Source organism: Blennius ocellaris, assembly GCF_963422515.1.
Source record: "Blennius ocellaris genome assembly, chromosome: 2".
In the NCBI taxonomy this organism is placed as follows: domain Eukaryota; kingdom Metazoa; phylum Chordata; class Actinopteri; order Blenniiformes; family Blenniidae; genus Blennius; species Blennius ocellaris.
Genome location: NC_137651.1, coordinates 23,443,122 through 23,458,120, shown reverse-complemented (window position 1 = coordinate 23,458,120; position 14,999 = coordinate 23,443,122). Strand labels below are relative to the sequence as shown.

General features: G+C 44.6%; 1 protein-coding gene across 2 annotated transcripts; it reads right to left on the bottom strand.

The window, feature by feature from the left end:
* Nucleotides 1-1,104: 1,104 nt before the first annotated feature.
* On the bottom strand, nucleotides 1,105-8,397 carry LOC308135472 (tripartite motif-containing protein 3-like; the record flags this gene model as incomplete). Of its 2 annotated transcripts, XM_080503484.1 has the most annotated exons (12): nucleotides 1,105-1,949; nucleotides 2,034-2,174; nucleotides 3,296-3,366; nucleotides 3,582-3,641; nucleotides 4,948-5,116; nucleotides 5,210-5,377; nucleotides 5,471-5,574; nucleotides 5,737-6,466; nucleotides 6,553-6,733; nucleotides 6,836-6,987; nucleotides 7,306-7,546; nucleotides 8,252-8,397. In XM_080503484.1, the coding sequence occupies 12 exons, from the start codon at nucleotides 8,395-8,397 to the stop codon at nucleotides 1,797-1,799; spliced, it is 2,316 nt and encodes a 771-aa protein (XP_080359610.1). In that variant the 3' UTR covers nucleotides 1,105-1,796. The 2 variants fall into 2 exon arrangements, with proteins under 2 accessions (XP_080359610.1, XP_080359611.1); XM_080503485.1 differs by lacking the exon at nucleotides 3,582-3,641.
* Between the last annotated feature and the right edge of the window lie 6,602 nt (nucleotides 8,398-14,999).

Below are 14,999 nucleotides of genomic sequence, written 5' to 3'. Positions count from 1 at the left end.
TGCACCTGTTTGGCAACAAGTCAAGGTGAAGATCAGGTGTGTGAAGGCAGCCGCTTCCAGGAGGACTTTCTGGGTGTTGAAGGTAACGGAGTCGCACCAGGAGGCCGGTTTTCAGCTGCACCTGATCTCTCCTCCTCTGCTGTGGCACCTTGATTTCTTACAATAGACAGAATGAACAGGAGGGGGCAGCAACTGGTGCACTTCCTGTGGAGTGACGTGATGCAGGCAGAGACTGAAATCAAGCAGATTAAGATCACAACTGTGTCATGGGTGATGTGTTTTTAAGCACTGATGTCGTCACTAGTGGTCATTTACATTAATACATTTGTAAACCTTTCTCATGTGAAAGTTACAACTTAACAAACACTGTAAAACAGAATTCATATCCCATCCCATTAATTTTTTTTAAAAGAGCCAAACTGTATTTGCACAAATCAAGAGTTTTCTTTCCTACAAAGCTCCTTTCAAGCCCCTGAACTCCTGAAACCACGATGTGAAAACTTGAATTTCGGATGGATTTCCTGAGATATGCGTATTGGTTTGTTTGTTTTTTCGGTCAGGTAGAAGCACTTCGCTGAATAAAGCTATTGAATCTTCACATGCAAAATAAATCCTCAGATGAATGAGTCATTCCTTTTGGAGAAATAAACTAAAAATCAAAAAAACAAAAAAAACAACATATTTGTTGTTGGTTGTAGCTTTGGAAAAGAGCTGCCCATGTGCACAAACCTCCTTTTACATGTTCCAGATGTGGGTGGATAGTATACTGAATTCTGCTTTCAGGAGAAAGTTAAGGTGAAAAAAAAAAAACCTAAATCATGCACATCAATTTAGAAAAATAATTTTTAAATGCTGAGCTAGTACAAAATAAAATAAATTAGCATTTCCACAGTCCCCACCACCCCTTTTCTTTTAAAAACAACAGGTATCAACAAAAGGAAGGAGAAGAAAAAAAAAAAGGTTTCTGTGCTGCTTACATTAGCAATAAATATGACACTCTTTCTTCATATAAGCGTGTGCTGGGTATGTTTGAAAAGCACACTCTGTATAACAGCTGCCATACACACACACACGTTTTAAAATCCTTGACTGCTGCACTCTGAGTGTTTCAAAGTCATAGCACATTACAGAGTGATCTAATATACACAATGTACATTCATGTATATACAGTACATACAGCAAATCAATGCACAGATGGTGGTGGCGGGTTTTTTTTTTTTTTTTTTTTGCTTTTTGTTTTCTATGCGAGATGTTTGGTGACTGATACATTTTACATTTCATTGCTGGAGAAGCGTGCAGCAGCTGTTCATTTCACTGGTAAGCGTTAAGTAGTTCATGACAGAAAAGCAACCGAGAGGCGCGCCGTGTCATAAAGGAAAAGAGGGAAGAAGAAAAAAAAAGAAAAAAAGGTCATGCATCTGAATAAGTTATGGCTGATTAAATACTTCCATCTATCCGCTATCCTGTCTGGTCTCGTGGTGATAATCCCGTGAACAGTGTACGACACACAAAAAGAGAAGAAAAAAAACGAAAAACGGCTTAACTTGTCCCTGGAGGACGCTAAATCACTCCCAAAACAATAATAATAATAAAAAAAAAAAAAAAACCTTCAATACACATCGTAAACGTAAAGTGAGGCGACACTTGGAGATCCGCTGATGTGCACATCAAAAGGCTGCTCTGGGGGAAAAAAAAAAAAAAAAAAAATCATTGCACCCTGTGGAATACATTTGTTGTGTTGTCAGTGCTCGGCGGCGAGGAAGAGGAGGAAGAGGAGGATGGCTTGTGTCCGGTCTCTACTGCAGGTAGCGGTACACCTTGAAGCAGTGATTCCCGGAGTCCGCCACCGCCACGTGACCGTCGGAGGTGAGGGCCAGGCCCTGGGGGCCGTACAGCGGGTCGGCGGAGGTGTTGATGTAGGAGAGGAAGGACCCTGAGCTGTCAAACACCTGGCGAGGAAGACAAACTGGATGAGTGGGTGAGACGGCTGGGGAAACCTGCTGCGTTCCTGGTCGCTGTCCTGTCTCTCCCACCTGGATCCGACTGTTGCCCCAATCGGCAACGATTATATTCCCGTTGGCGTCCACCGCCACCCCCGTGGGGGCGTTGAACTGGCCGTTCCCCTCGCCGTGGGAACCGAATTTAAACAAGAACTCGCCGTCTGCATTGTACACCTGTCAGCCGGAGCAGAAAACAGTCACGCGTTAGAGAAATCACACAAGATATCACATTATACGGATGTCTAGTGATCACTTCAACAATTAACTCTAATCCACATAGTAATCACATGAGCTGCACTTTTCTGAATAAAAACCTAAATGTTTGTCTTTTTGCACAACTTTTTTTCTTTCTTTTATCGGCTACTGTTTCCTGTTTAACATTTCCTTTATGCCTGTACTTGTGTCTTCAGTGTGTTTTAAATGTGTTTTATTTTATTGTTTGGGGCCGTGTTAAAGAAAAGTTTCTGTCACTGCTCGGGACAGACAATAAAGTCTATCTATCTATCTATCTATGATTATCTAGCCCTATATTCCTGTTTGAACTGAACCCAAAACATATTTAGCTGTCATTTGTGTTCAGTTTCTCTTATGTTTGCTGTATAAAGTTGATCATTCTTATCATTATATTGCTAAAATTACACAATAGATAACAACAAAGACTTTTCTTCTTTTTGTTGTGTCGTTTATCTTTATTACAGTGTATTTATTAGTTTTTTTGAGATCTATGCATGTATCTTGGAGAAAAATGAATGAATAGACCATCTAATCTTGCTAATCATTGATAAACATTAGTATATTACTAATTACGAATGTAAACAAAGCCAATAAATCCAAAAAGACTGCTCATTTTTGCTTCAAAAATAAGGTTTGAAATGAGATTCACAGCATAAAATTAAGCCAAGTTATTGTTATTACTACTTTATTATAGTAATTTTATTTCTGACTTAAAACTTTGATAGGGACTGAATAATGATCCAACTGATCTGCTCTATCCACCAACATACAGTCGTGTTATCATAACAACATATATGTGAGAAAAAAAAAAGGTTAAAGACCTTAAGAAGTCATATTGTGGCAAGAAAGGTAAAATATTTGGATTTTGTACTTGAGTATATTTTAGAAAGTATTTTTTTTACTTGAAAGTGAATCTGTCATTTTACTCTAATCAAAGCCTTAAAAAACAAAACAAAACCTGTGTATCTGTACTTACCGGATCAAATGAAACATGTTCAAACTGCCCCCCAGCACATTGCTGCCCCCCCCCCCCCCCCCTGAAATATCAATTCAAGTCATACCTTGACAGAATGGTTATGGAAGTCTGTGACCACAATCTCATTCTTGTTATTGACGGCCACAAAGTGCGGACCTGGGAAGCGAGAAGGAAGCAGCAGAGGTGAGTCATCGGCTACTTCACGACAGACCGGAGGAAGTCAGACACTATTTCTGGACTCATTCGGTCACGGTGAGACTCTGAGAGTCGATGTGGGACAAGACGTGAGACGTGACGGTGGTGATGCATCAACACACACAAAGACAGAACAAATATTTATGCTCTCCACTCACAGTGAATCCATTACTTACTGAAAAGAGGGCCAGATTTACTAAGCTTTGTTTCCAGTGCAATGTTTGCACCACTTTTCTCTAAAAGAAAAGAAAAGTTTCAAGTGAGAAATGAAATTGGAAGAACGGGTGAGTCTCAACTTAAATCCAAAGGTCGGAGGGGCAGCCAGCGAGGGTTCGGGTTAGGATTAGGGTCGACCCTGCCAACACAAGCAGGTTATCGTTCCCAGGGCGTGAGGCAGAAACAATCATCACATCTCCTCATGCATTGACGTGCATCATGAATCAGACTCGTTACAACTATGGCGCCTGGACGCATGTTCATAAACTGAAGGACTTTTAACCGTGCAGCTTTGGTTTGGTGGTTTGGTTTTTAGGAGGCACGGCCAGAAAACAACCCATCGACACATCTTTAATGCGAGTCTGGCCAGAAGAACATTTCTCTCAATGAGAACGTCCGACACTTTGCTCATGGCAACTTTGCTCATTTCACCTGCCGAACGTCTAAATCACTGAAACCCACCAGAGGGTCAAGGACTATTGTAATTCCACATCGTCTCCGGGAGCTGGTTAAGAACTCCCCAGCTGATTCAAAATGCTGCATCAGCAGAAAATGCTTCTTTTTTTCTGTGAGAAAACTGGCGTTATATAAATAAACCTGAATAGAATTTAATATAATTTTGTGACCACAAATTGACAAGTTATACCATTGTCACATACGTTTTCTCATGAGGTGGAAACTGTCTACAGACGGTATAAAAGGAGAGTAAGATGCCTGCGGTGCAATAGGAACTCTATAAAACAAGACTGATTGAATCGGATGCAATTTGTGTGCCTCGATGGAATAAACCTGGATCAGATCAGTGTGTGTTTCTGCATTCCTTGTGACGAGATGGGAAAATATTCCTCGTAGAGAGACATGAACGTATTAATCACGTCTATCAGGGCATGTTTGAGAGCATACATGAGAGATAAGACGTCCTCATCTGCTCAGAGAAGGCATATCTTCACTGAGGAGAGATTTACATTCCTCTAGTAGGATCATTTCATCATCTAATTGCGAGGGTGTTCAGAAGACAAAACAGTAAAAATGTGTCGATAACAGTAGTAAAGTCCTTCAGTGCAGTTCACTTTATTTAGTGCAATAAAAGAAAGATCAAGCACGTGTTAGTTACTATAATTAAGCAAGCAGCTACACATGCATACATCAGACAGTCTTTAAAATAAAGGGTGCAAAAGCGTGTGCAAATCAACAATCCTGTGGAGAAAGATAAATAAAATGCGTAAATCTGGCCCGAGTGCATGTCCTGATGCAATGAGGATTACCACTACTGCCGGAGGAGGAAGTATCACCCAGAGATCAGACCGCAGATTATTCTAGCAGTACCTGCAAAATGTCTGTCTGATGTTCCTCTGGCGCCGAACTTTGTCACCAGCTTCCCGTTGGATTGGAAGATGAAGACACAGCAGGCCTTGTTATCGACCGTGATGATATGCCCGTTCTTATCCACGGCCACGCCTTTCGGTCCCATCAGCCTCCCCGCTCCAATCTTATTCTGCGACGACGACGGGAACGGTTCAGTTATTCAGGCTTGCGGCGGTCGGAGGGCTATAAACATTTCTGTTTTCCCTGATTGAGACTCACTGACCTTGAACTTTCCATCTGAAGAAAAGATGCTAATCCATCTATTGTCGTAGTCGGCTACGATTATGTCTCCATTCATGTCTACTGTGACCCCCGTGGGGCGCTGCAGCTGCCCGGGGGAACGCCCCCTCACTCCAAACCGCATCTTAAACTGCCCGTCGTTAGAAAATACCTAGCGAAGAGAGGACATGTGGGTACTTTGACACGCAACACGTGATAAACCATCCCGTTTGTCCCGCAGCTTGAGTGGATCACAGATAATAACCTGTATACACTGGTTGTTGCTGTCTGCCACCACAATCCGCCCGTTGCTTGAGGTTGAGATGCCTTGAAGGTTAGTGAATTCTCCTTTGTCTCGCCCTCTTGTTCCTGTCAGATAAAAAGGTGTTTATTCAAAGCGTTATTTACAATGACGCGCATATCACTTTGATAAATCCGCGAGCACTTTCAGACAACGAAGTGTAACTAAAATACTCCAAACGATCCCGAGATGTGCGATGAAACTGCAAAAAGGCGCGGTTATTCACGCACCGACTCTGTAGATCAGCTCGTCCTCGATCGGGTTTTCCTTCTTCTTGGTGGTGCTGTACATGCTGGAGGGCCTGCGCACGGCCTTCTGTCGAACGTGACCCCCTCCCCCGCTCGGAGACTTCACCCTCCGCTTCACGTCGTCCGGCGACTGCAGGACGTCGGACGGCTTGACGGCACGCAGGCGGTACGGACTCCCCCTGACCGGCTGCTCGTACAGCAGCAGGGAGAAGCTGAACTCTCCCTCCGAGCGCACGGTGTAGCCCACCTCGTAGGTCCCGTTCTTGTTGTCCGCCACCTCGGCTTCGGTGCACGCCCCGTCGGCGGAGACGATCTCGGCCCTGAGGGCGGCGTTGCCGGTTTTCACGAGCTCCCCGTCCTTGTCCTTCGTGGTGACGGTGACGGTGGTGTGCTGGCCCACCAGCGCGTGGCGCAGGCCCTCGCCGGTGGCCACGCTGGTGTGGCCCACCGCCCCCGTCGTGATCAGGACCCCCAGGTTTTGGATGGAGCGCCTCAGTCCGTCCGTCTCCACTTGGCACTCCAGGTGTCCGTTCTCGTGGGGGTGCTCGGGGAAGTTGTGCCGCGCGAGTGCGCTGACCCGCTCGCCCATTTGTTTCTGCACCAGCAGCACCTCGGTGGCACTGCCGTGGCTCAGGGCGTGCTCCGTGAAGTTACAGCTGCTCTGGATGTTCTCTTTGCCCTGCAGCAAAGATGTCAGCTGGGACTGAAGTACCTGGAAAAGAGAGCAGGACTCTTAATAAGGGGGGGGAAAAAAAAACGTGAAGCAGTTTCATGTTTCTCAATCACCCAGACTCTGACCTTCTGCTTGGTGCTGCAGATGTTTTCCACCTCAGTAATGAGAGCAGTCTTGCGTTGGTGTAAAGCCTTCTCCAGCTCGTCGAATGTGTTACTTATTTCAGTCACGGCCCCATTTTTCCTCTCTGTGAGCTGCTTAGAAATTTCATTTACAAGATCGATGGCAGCTGTCAGCTGTGGTAACCTGCCAGAAGAACGATAAGCAACAGATAAAACCTCCAAAACCTGCAGTCTCTGTGATTCTGAAGTGTCCAACAGGGACGAGAGATGTGACGTGGGGCCGTACCTGTTGCGCACAGTGTCCAGCTGGTTCTTGAGGGCTGACTTATGCTGCTCCAGCACGTCCCTCAGAGGAACCGTCACATGCTCCCTGTGCTCTCCTTCTGTACACTCCAGACACATGGCGGTCTCACATGACTCGCAGTAAAACTCCATCACCTGCAGGTGGTGCAGTGGAGCAACAGACACAAGAAGACCATATTTGGTACCTGATCACAGCGGGGAAAAAAAAAAAAAAGCAGCTCTGGTGGAAAGCATTATTAGATATTTGTTGTGAGAAGTCGTTTCCAATCTGGCGTCCATAACACACAAAGATGTTCTCATCTGTCAGAACCAGAGAACCAGATTAAGACTTGTGAGTGGGTGTCTCCTCCAGCTTTTGGCTTCACTGTAGTGATGAAGTGGGTTGTGCATTTCTCATTAAACGTAATCTGCTTCGCTCTCTACAATGTGGCCTCTCTCGGCGTCCTGGCTTACCTTGCCCTCGTGGTTTGGGCAGGACAGGGACTGACAGGTGGTTGCCGCGGTGGCCGACTCGAGGACGCTGCCGGCCTCGGGTCGGCTGCACTCGGGGTCTCGCTGCAACACCTCCATGAGGTTTGTGATGAAGAAGTTGTTCTGCAGCGCCGCCACGCCTTTCTCCGGCAGGATGGACGTCTGTCTGCACACTGGACAGGACAGCGTCAGAGACTGGGGAGGGATGTAGTTCTGAAGACATCTGAAATGAGGCAAAAAAAAAAAGGTTGTTTTTCTTCAGGGCTGGAATGATGTATAAGTCCCTTTTATCATTACATGGAATTAGTTGTGGTCGTTAACAGTTTTAGTGAGCACAGTGTGAAAAGTGTCTATGGAAATCGGTTAGTAATGCCAATGAGGCTGTGGCAGATAGAGGGCTGCCTGTTTTAGTGTGGGCAGTTTAGTGTCTTACATCATGCAGAGGCCTCAAGGATGAGCGAATATCTGGCTCAGGAGATGGGATTTTAGTGATTTTTGGGCCAATTATTATGCTTAATATTTCAGATTCTGGAAAAAGAAGCTCATCATGATCTGCCATGTGTACATTTCCGACGGTACTAAATACAGTACTTTATTCAGAGCTGGGTACATCACAGATACAAAATAAGCCAAAATACTCTAGAATTTCATGAATCTTTTGCTAAAATAGTAAAAAAAAAAGAATATTGTTGGATATGCATTTACAGTTTTTTAATCATTTATTATTATTTGTTATTGATTTAGTTAAGGGTCATTATAACAACACAAAAGAAACAGCTTAAATATATCATCTATGTTAAGTCGAATATTGTGTCGATAGATCGATAGATACCAATTGTTGCATTTTTTTACTCTATGGTGGATTTTTTTAAACTGGTAACTGTCACATTTGATTTATTTATTTATTTATAACAGCGTCACTACTTACTTCTCGCAGAAGGTGTGCAGGCAGGGCAGCACCTTGGGGTTGTGATAATGATCCAAACAGATGCTGCAGACCAGGAACTGTTTGTCTATCTGCCTGACCACGGGGCTGGTGCTGCCGGTCTCACGCTTCGCCATAGTGACAGACATTCACAGGGAGCACGGGGACCAGTTAACCTGCACACAGGGGGCGGAGGAAACCGGAGACGGGTCAGATATGCCTTCAGGAAAAAAAAAAAAAGAAAGAAAAAAGAAAAGACCAAACAGCGTGAGGAGGGCGTATTCCAAAGAGTAAAGGGAAGGAGTGAGTCATAATGCTGCTCGGCGAATGAAAACGTCATCTCCTAAGTCCTGTATCTGCTGGCAAACGGAGCTCTCCCTAATCAAACTGTGTCCGTATGAGCACATTAGCCAGAGGTGGTTTGACTTTATGAGCAAAACGTGTGATCACCAGTGCAGGGGGAATATTTCCAGCCATGTTCCTTATATGCCTGCATGCTACTACAAGTACAGGGAAAATGCTGCAAGCAAAAATATCATCCGCTCATCTTGTGTTTCACCAAACACGGCGTTGGTTTCATTATTTAATCTGAACTCCAGATGAGTAGGCGCCTGCTGGCTCTCTGTTCAGATGGTACAGTTGCTGTTATGTGAAACTATATCAGTGGGTCAAGTGCAGATTAACGCTGCATGCCAATGATATGTTGTACATCTGTCATATTATGCATAAGCACATACAGGATTACACGCAGCTCAAAAAACATGGGCCGCCGGCTTTGATGGGGTCGATAAACACTCCTTTACATCACATTTGTGACACCGACTGTCGTTTCTCTTTTAGGATCACTCTATCCTATGTAACTGAACAAAATTGGATCGATTTATCGTCACAAATACACATTTCACACACTGCAAACACCTTTCTTTAACGTTAGGCCTCTTGTTGTTTTATAAAATATTATTTTGGTTGCCTCTCCTGTATAAAATCTTGCTGCCCAAGGAACATTTGCTTGATCTGACTCCAGGACAAACATGCGGAAATATCTGCAAAACAATGTGACAAGCCAAGCTGTTCGGAATCCTTCACTCCAAGAATGAATAACACAAACCCAGGAGATGCTTATTAATATGAAACATATGAATCTGAATCTGAATCTGGAAAGCTGGAGAAAAAACTTTGAAGTCAATGTGACAAAAAACTGAATCTCTCAATGGCGGTGTACTATTTTCAATCTCGCCTTCCACCCAGATCCTTTTACACCTGGTCTCCTGGGATGAGGAGGTCTCCTCCTGGAGCCTCGTGCTGGTTTTCAGCTCACTGACTTGTTTGAGAGGAAGCCGAGGGAAGAGGAAGCTTTAAAACGCCACTCCCCGAAATTCCTTCCAGTTCCTTCCCCAGACTCGGAGCAGACGGAGTTCAGTTCAGGGACCACCTGTCTGTGTGTGTGTGTGTGTGTGTGTGTGTTGAAATTCACGGTGAGCTGCACTGGCGTTTCCCCATGAGCAGGCAGGCCTGGGAGGCAGCTGCCCCTCACTGCAGAGCCACACGAGCTCCAACAATGGCATTTCAGCTCAGCAGCCCACACCTCGTCCCCCTCCCTCCCTGCCTCCATCTCCACCTCTTCCTCCCGTCTATTATCCCGTATAACATTTTTAATCTTCCCACTCTCAGCCACAGAAATGCACTTCGTTGCCACAGACATCTTGCAGATGGAGATTTTCTCTGACATGCAGATTCCATTGTTATTACCGCCCGACTGAGTGGGGAGCCCTTTTCACTGTCCACACAAGAAGCCCTTCCCTTCCCCGGCCCTCTATACATGCCTCCCCCCCGTCCGTTGTCTTGGAGGGGAGGGAAAGAAAAAAAAAAAAAAAAAAAAAAAGGAAAAAGCAGCCCTCCCCACCCTTGGCTGCGTCCTCTCTACATGGACGCTGAATTGGAGCAGCTGAACGGTGACATCAGGAGGAAGCGTGATGAGCCAAAGCCCTCAGGCTCCGCCCCCTCGCAGGCAGGCAGGCTGGCTGGCTGGCCTCTGCTGCTGCCTTTAGGATTGCAAAAGTCTCCCCGCCTTCACTTCCCTTCCTCCCTGCCTGTGTCTGCTCCCCTCCACGACTCCCACTCGCCTCCCAGCAGGAAGAAGATCCGTCTTCAAAAACAGTCTCTCCCCGACAGGCAGCCCTCGGGAGGTCGGTGTGCACAGGCGGGCAATTTGTGCAAAATGCATCGATTGCATGACTTACTCTGACTGACATATATCAAGAACGATCAGGTGCATAAAGTAACGGTGGCAGCATTTTAACAGCCACATTCAGCCCTTACGTTCAAATGTGTGTTTTATTTTCCAATATGAATGAGAATGAATTTAATATTTAAGGAATAAAACGTCACGAAAGTACCTAGAATTCAAGACAAATTACAAATGAAGATTGTAGCTCATTACTGATGTAATATATCATATTATGGATGTTTGAGTCACTTGGTTGAGATGAAAATCAGTAGAAAGGAAAACAAAATACAGAGAAGCATGTATCTATTAGCAACTATGATATAACTTTTCCTCAGTATCACACTAATTCAATGAAAAGTTCGTATCCGACTTAATAAATTTGATCTGTTCTTCCAAAGACAAAAACAAACAATTAGTACCAAAAATGACAACAATCTCAACATAAAGTCAATTCTAACAATAACCTCTGGTGCAAAAGGCAACAACAACAACAACAAAAACACAATCCAAAGTCCAAAAATGTATGTTTTCTTTAAAATGTTTACAATTTGTTTGGTTGCTTGTCAGGCTGGATTGGAACTGGATTGGAGCTGGATTTAGCAAACGGGCCTTATGTTTGACATCCCTGCACTAATGTGTCTGCTCATAGGAAAAAACGACTGAATAACTGCAGCTCGTCGAAACATTTCCACATAAAAACACAATCTTTGAACACGATCAACCTTTACTATTCCACAGCATTCAAGTAGAAAATTGCCGCTTTCCAGTATATGTAGACTCATGCCTCCATTATACTGTAATCCACAAGCACACATGATTAGATTGCCTCAAGGGCTTTGTTTTGACAAAATGCATCATCAGCACTTTGCGAAATCAGGTCAGTTCTCCTCGTCACGCCGAATCGCTGCTTTTTCTCCCCGGTGTCTGTCGCCGCGGAACATGTCACCTGCTGCACGAACAAGAACGGCGTCTGCAGATTTTCAGCCGTCTGTCTGCAGGGCATCGTTTCACCACTCTCACCCCGCAGCACACTTAAGTGGCTTACTGTACTCCTGTAGGGTCAGGCCCCGTCTGCCGTCTGGCTTCCCCCCCCCCTCCACGTTCAGATCACACCATTGTCCGAGGGAAAACGTGCGCAGTGAAAAAGAAAAAGTGGTGGTTTGGCCGCGGGGCCGGACGGTAGAGCAGCGAGTCGTTTGTGTGCAAAACACCTTCCTCTTTACGGATATGAGTCTCCTGTACACATTGAGTTTGTGTGTTTTTGTTTGGTTTTTTTTCCCCAGAAACAGGAGACGACAGTCAGAGAAAACACGTCTCTCCTTCATGAGTCAAATAATCAGTCGAGTGCATTCCACAGATTTACAAAAGAGAAATGAATGCATGAATTCTTCTTCCCTTCGTTCGTTAACTGGGGGAAGAATGCGAACGAGGAATGTGTGATACTCTGCTCGCTGAAGGAGGAAAACAACCCAGTTGTTTGGTAATTCTGCATTATTACAGGAAGTGTACAACCATCCTTTTTTTTTTTTTGTGCCGACTCATCAAACTGGACTCGATCCCAGTTGACTCTGGGCGAATGCAGGGTACAACAGGGCAAACACACACTCGCATTATCACCTACACGTCAACTTAGAGTCACTAATGAACCTAAACTAGGAAGCAAACCTGAGAAATTGTTAAAAATAATCCAAGAACAAACAGGGACAATAGGCGAACTCTACAGTGAAAGTCTCCAAGCCTGGAAGTGCAAAACACCATCACGCTGTGCCTCCTAATAGGATGATGAAAGACACTTTTTCATGTACTATAATAATCATTATCCCTTTTATTATTCTTTCATACGTATTAACACATGAATGCCTTTATGTTATATACACGCATGGTCAACGTTTTGGTTGCTGGGTTGCTTTAACCATCCAAAGTCTGATAATTTCTAAACAATTTGGAGTGAAATGTATTCATCCACCCAACTTTTATACCACTTAATCTGTTTCAAGGTCTCAGCTGACAACAATGACCGAAAGACAAATTAGAAACCCGAGAAGAAAATCCCAAAAATAGAACCTTTTTTTTTTTTTTTAAGTTCTTGGTAAAGTTTAAAAATACAAAAGTGAAACTGGCCCTTTAAAAGTGCTGTGATTTTCAGATTGTTAATATCATTCCTTAGCTGTGACTATTCAGGAGTGCAGGATGTTTGCACTTCCAGGGCCATAAAAAGCATTTTCCTCTTGCCTTCCTCTTCCGCATGTCGAAGCAAGAGACGGATACCTTTTTCTTTCTTCCGACTGTATCCACCAGTTTAAATGTAGATTTGAGTATAACAGGATCAATGTTTTGGGTTTTTTTTGCATCCGGCTGTTTACTGACCGGAGAAACGTTGGCGAGGTGTCAGTGCTGAGCTGAAGTCAGAAATGAGGGCCCTTGATGTTGTTCCTCTCAAGATTGTGTTTAAATATAGACTCCCGTTTAGGTTTCCAGCCACATCTGTTGTGTTCCTGCTCATGTGTCATCCTTTAAGTAATTGTTCCGGGCCTCCGACTGAGCTGAACAAGCCTAAAAATAGATGAATAAACTCGGTATAACTGATAGATGGAGTTAAGTTTGACGATGGGAGTTTTTTTGAAGATCACACAACATCCAAATTCTTACGTACGTTTCTGTAAATGTCAAATTAAAGGGACTTGTCAAAAGCTGTCAAAGAGCACCCGCCCGGCCGTACGATGACTCATCAATCATTATTCACACAGCACAGAAACTTCTCCTCAAACTAACAAGCTCTGCTTCCACTCCACCGCACCGGATGAAGGAACGTGTCTCGATGCATCAGCGTCGGTCAGAGCGGTCGCAGCAAGCCGGCGCAACAAAGGGCGAAAAACAAAAAACAAAAAAACAAACCCTCTCTGGCAAGTACAGCCAGCACATGAGGTACACCTCTGTGAACTACTGCAGTCTATAAAGACGTGCGGTGGGTTTGACGCACAGACACACGTGGGCTGGGGATGTCCGGCAATGGAAGCAGACATTTAAGGGAGGTAGGATCTGATTGAGGAACATCCTTTCTGAATCACCGACGCCGGCAGGAGGCGTCGCGTCTCGCAGGCAGCGGGTCTGCGGCCTGATGAGGTCACGGGCTGCAACCTGCAGAGTGAGCCACACACTGAGTCCAGTCTCTCGGACAATGGCAGTGGTTCTTAACACTAAAGTAATCAAAGTAACGACGGCGTTGATGAATCACTCGGCTGGAAGTTCTCAACAATCCAGAAATGAACTTTTCACCATCTCGATTTCGATCTCCGATGCCTGGATTGTGTTTACTGTTGCACAACGTCTGCATCTCTCTGTGTACTGACAGTGGAGCTTCATCCTGAGATTATCAACAAACAATATAAAAGTCTCATGTAATATTCATCATGTGCCTTGAATCATGTCTAATGAGGATATAGCCGAGTCATCATATCTTGAAAGAACTTTCAACAGTGGAGGGTTTTTTTGGGTGTAAATAGTCTGAGAGGTACAAAACAATTCACCTGAAATGCGGCGTTCAGATTGGACTTGATCAACTATAACTGTAAAGATAGAGTACATGTGAGAATCGAGCAGATGCAGTCAATTATTAATGTGTATATCTACCAGAGTTAGTTGTATTGTTACTGCTGATTCATGCATTGGTTCCTCTTGTCTGCATCATAACAGAGCTCATATGAGCTCTACGACATCCGCCTGGACCTCCAGCATTGGAATTCACTGTAATAATTGAGCTACATACAAATTAAGAGATCAGCTGGTTCACAGCCGTTATTTAAAGGTTTCAGGAAAAAGAGCCACTGTTAAGCCACTTTTGAGTTAATATAGCTAAATCTTTTACATTTAAAAATCATTTTTAACCTAATCTACCTGGTTTTACCCATAAAGTCCAACCTGACATGAAGTCATATGAGCCAAACAACACGTTTACGGTCTCATTTAGGAGCGAGGCTTTGCATCTGACATTGAAGTCATTTGCATTTTTCTTTTTTTCTTTTCTCATTTGATGTTTATGCAAATTTGAAAGAAAATCCCAAACTGTCTGTAGCCTTGCATTAAAGGTGACGTGATTTCTGACCTTTCTGTGTGGGTGATCATGACAACAGGTAGGCTTCATGCTGCTTTCTGACGGCCACACGTCTGTCAATACATCATCTTTTCACTTCAACAGTTTGCACTGCCCCATGTGCACAGGAAGGAATAAAGCCCACATAACACTTCTGTTTGCCTCGCAGTGCTCGGGCCTTGTATGCTGAAGCAAAACAGACATAATCCCAACGCCGTGTTTGCAAACTGGAAGGATCCCTGCAGCTCTGACGCAGACGTGTGACCCCCCCCCCCCTGCTGAGACTCTGCCCTCTGGCGCAGCATCCAGGACCGTCTACAACCTCCCCGTGACCCTGCGAGCATCTTCCCAACACCTCCGGGCGTCACACCGGCAACTTCTTGGGATGCTTCGACAGGGAGACGAGCAGAAGAGCCGTCAATACAAACCCGGTT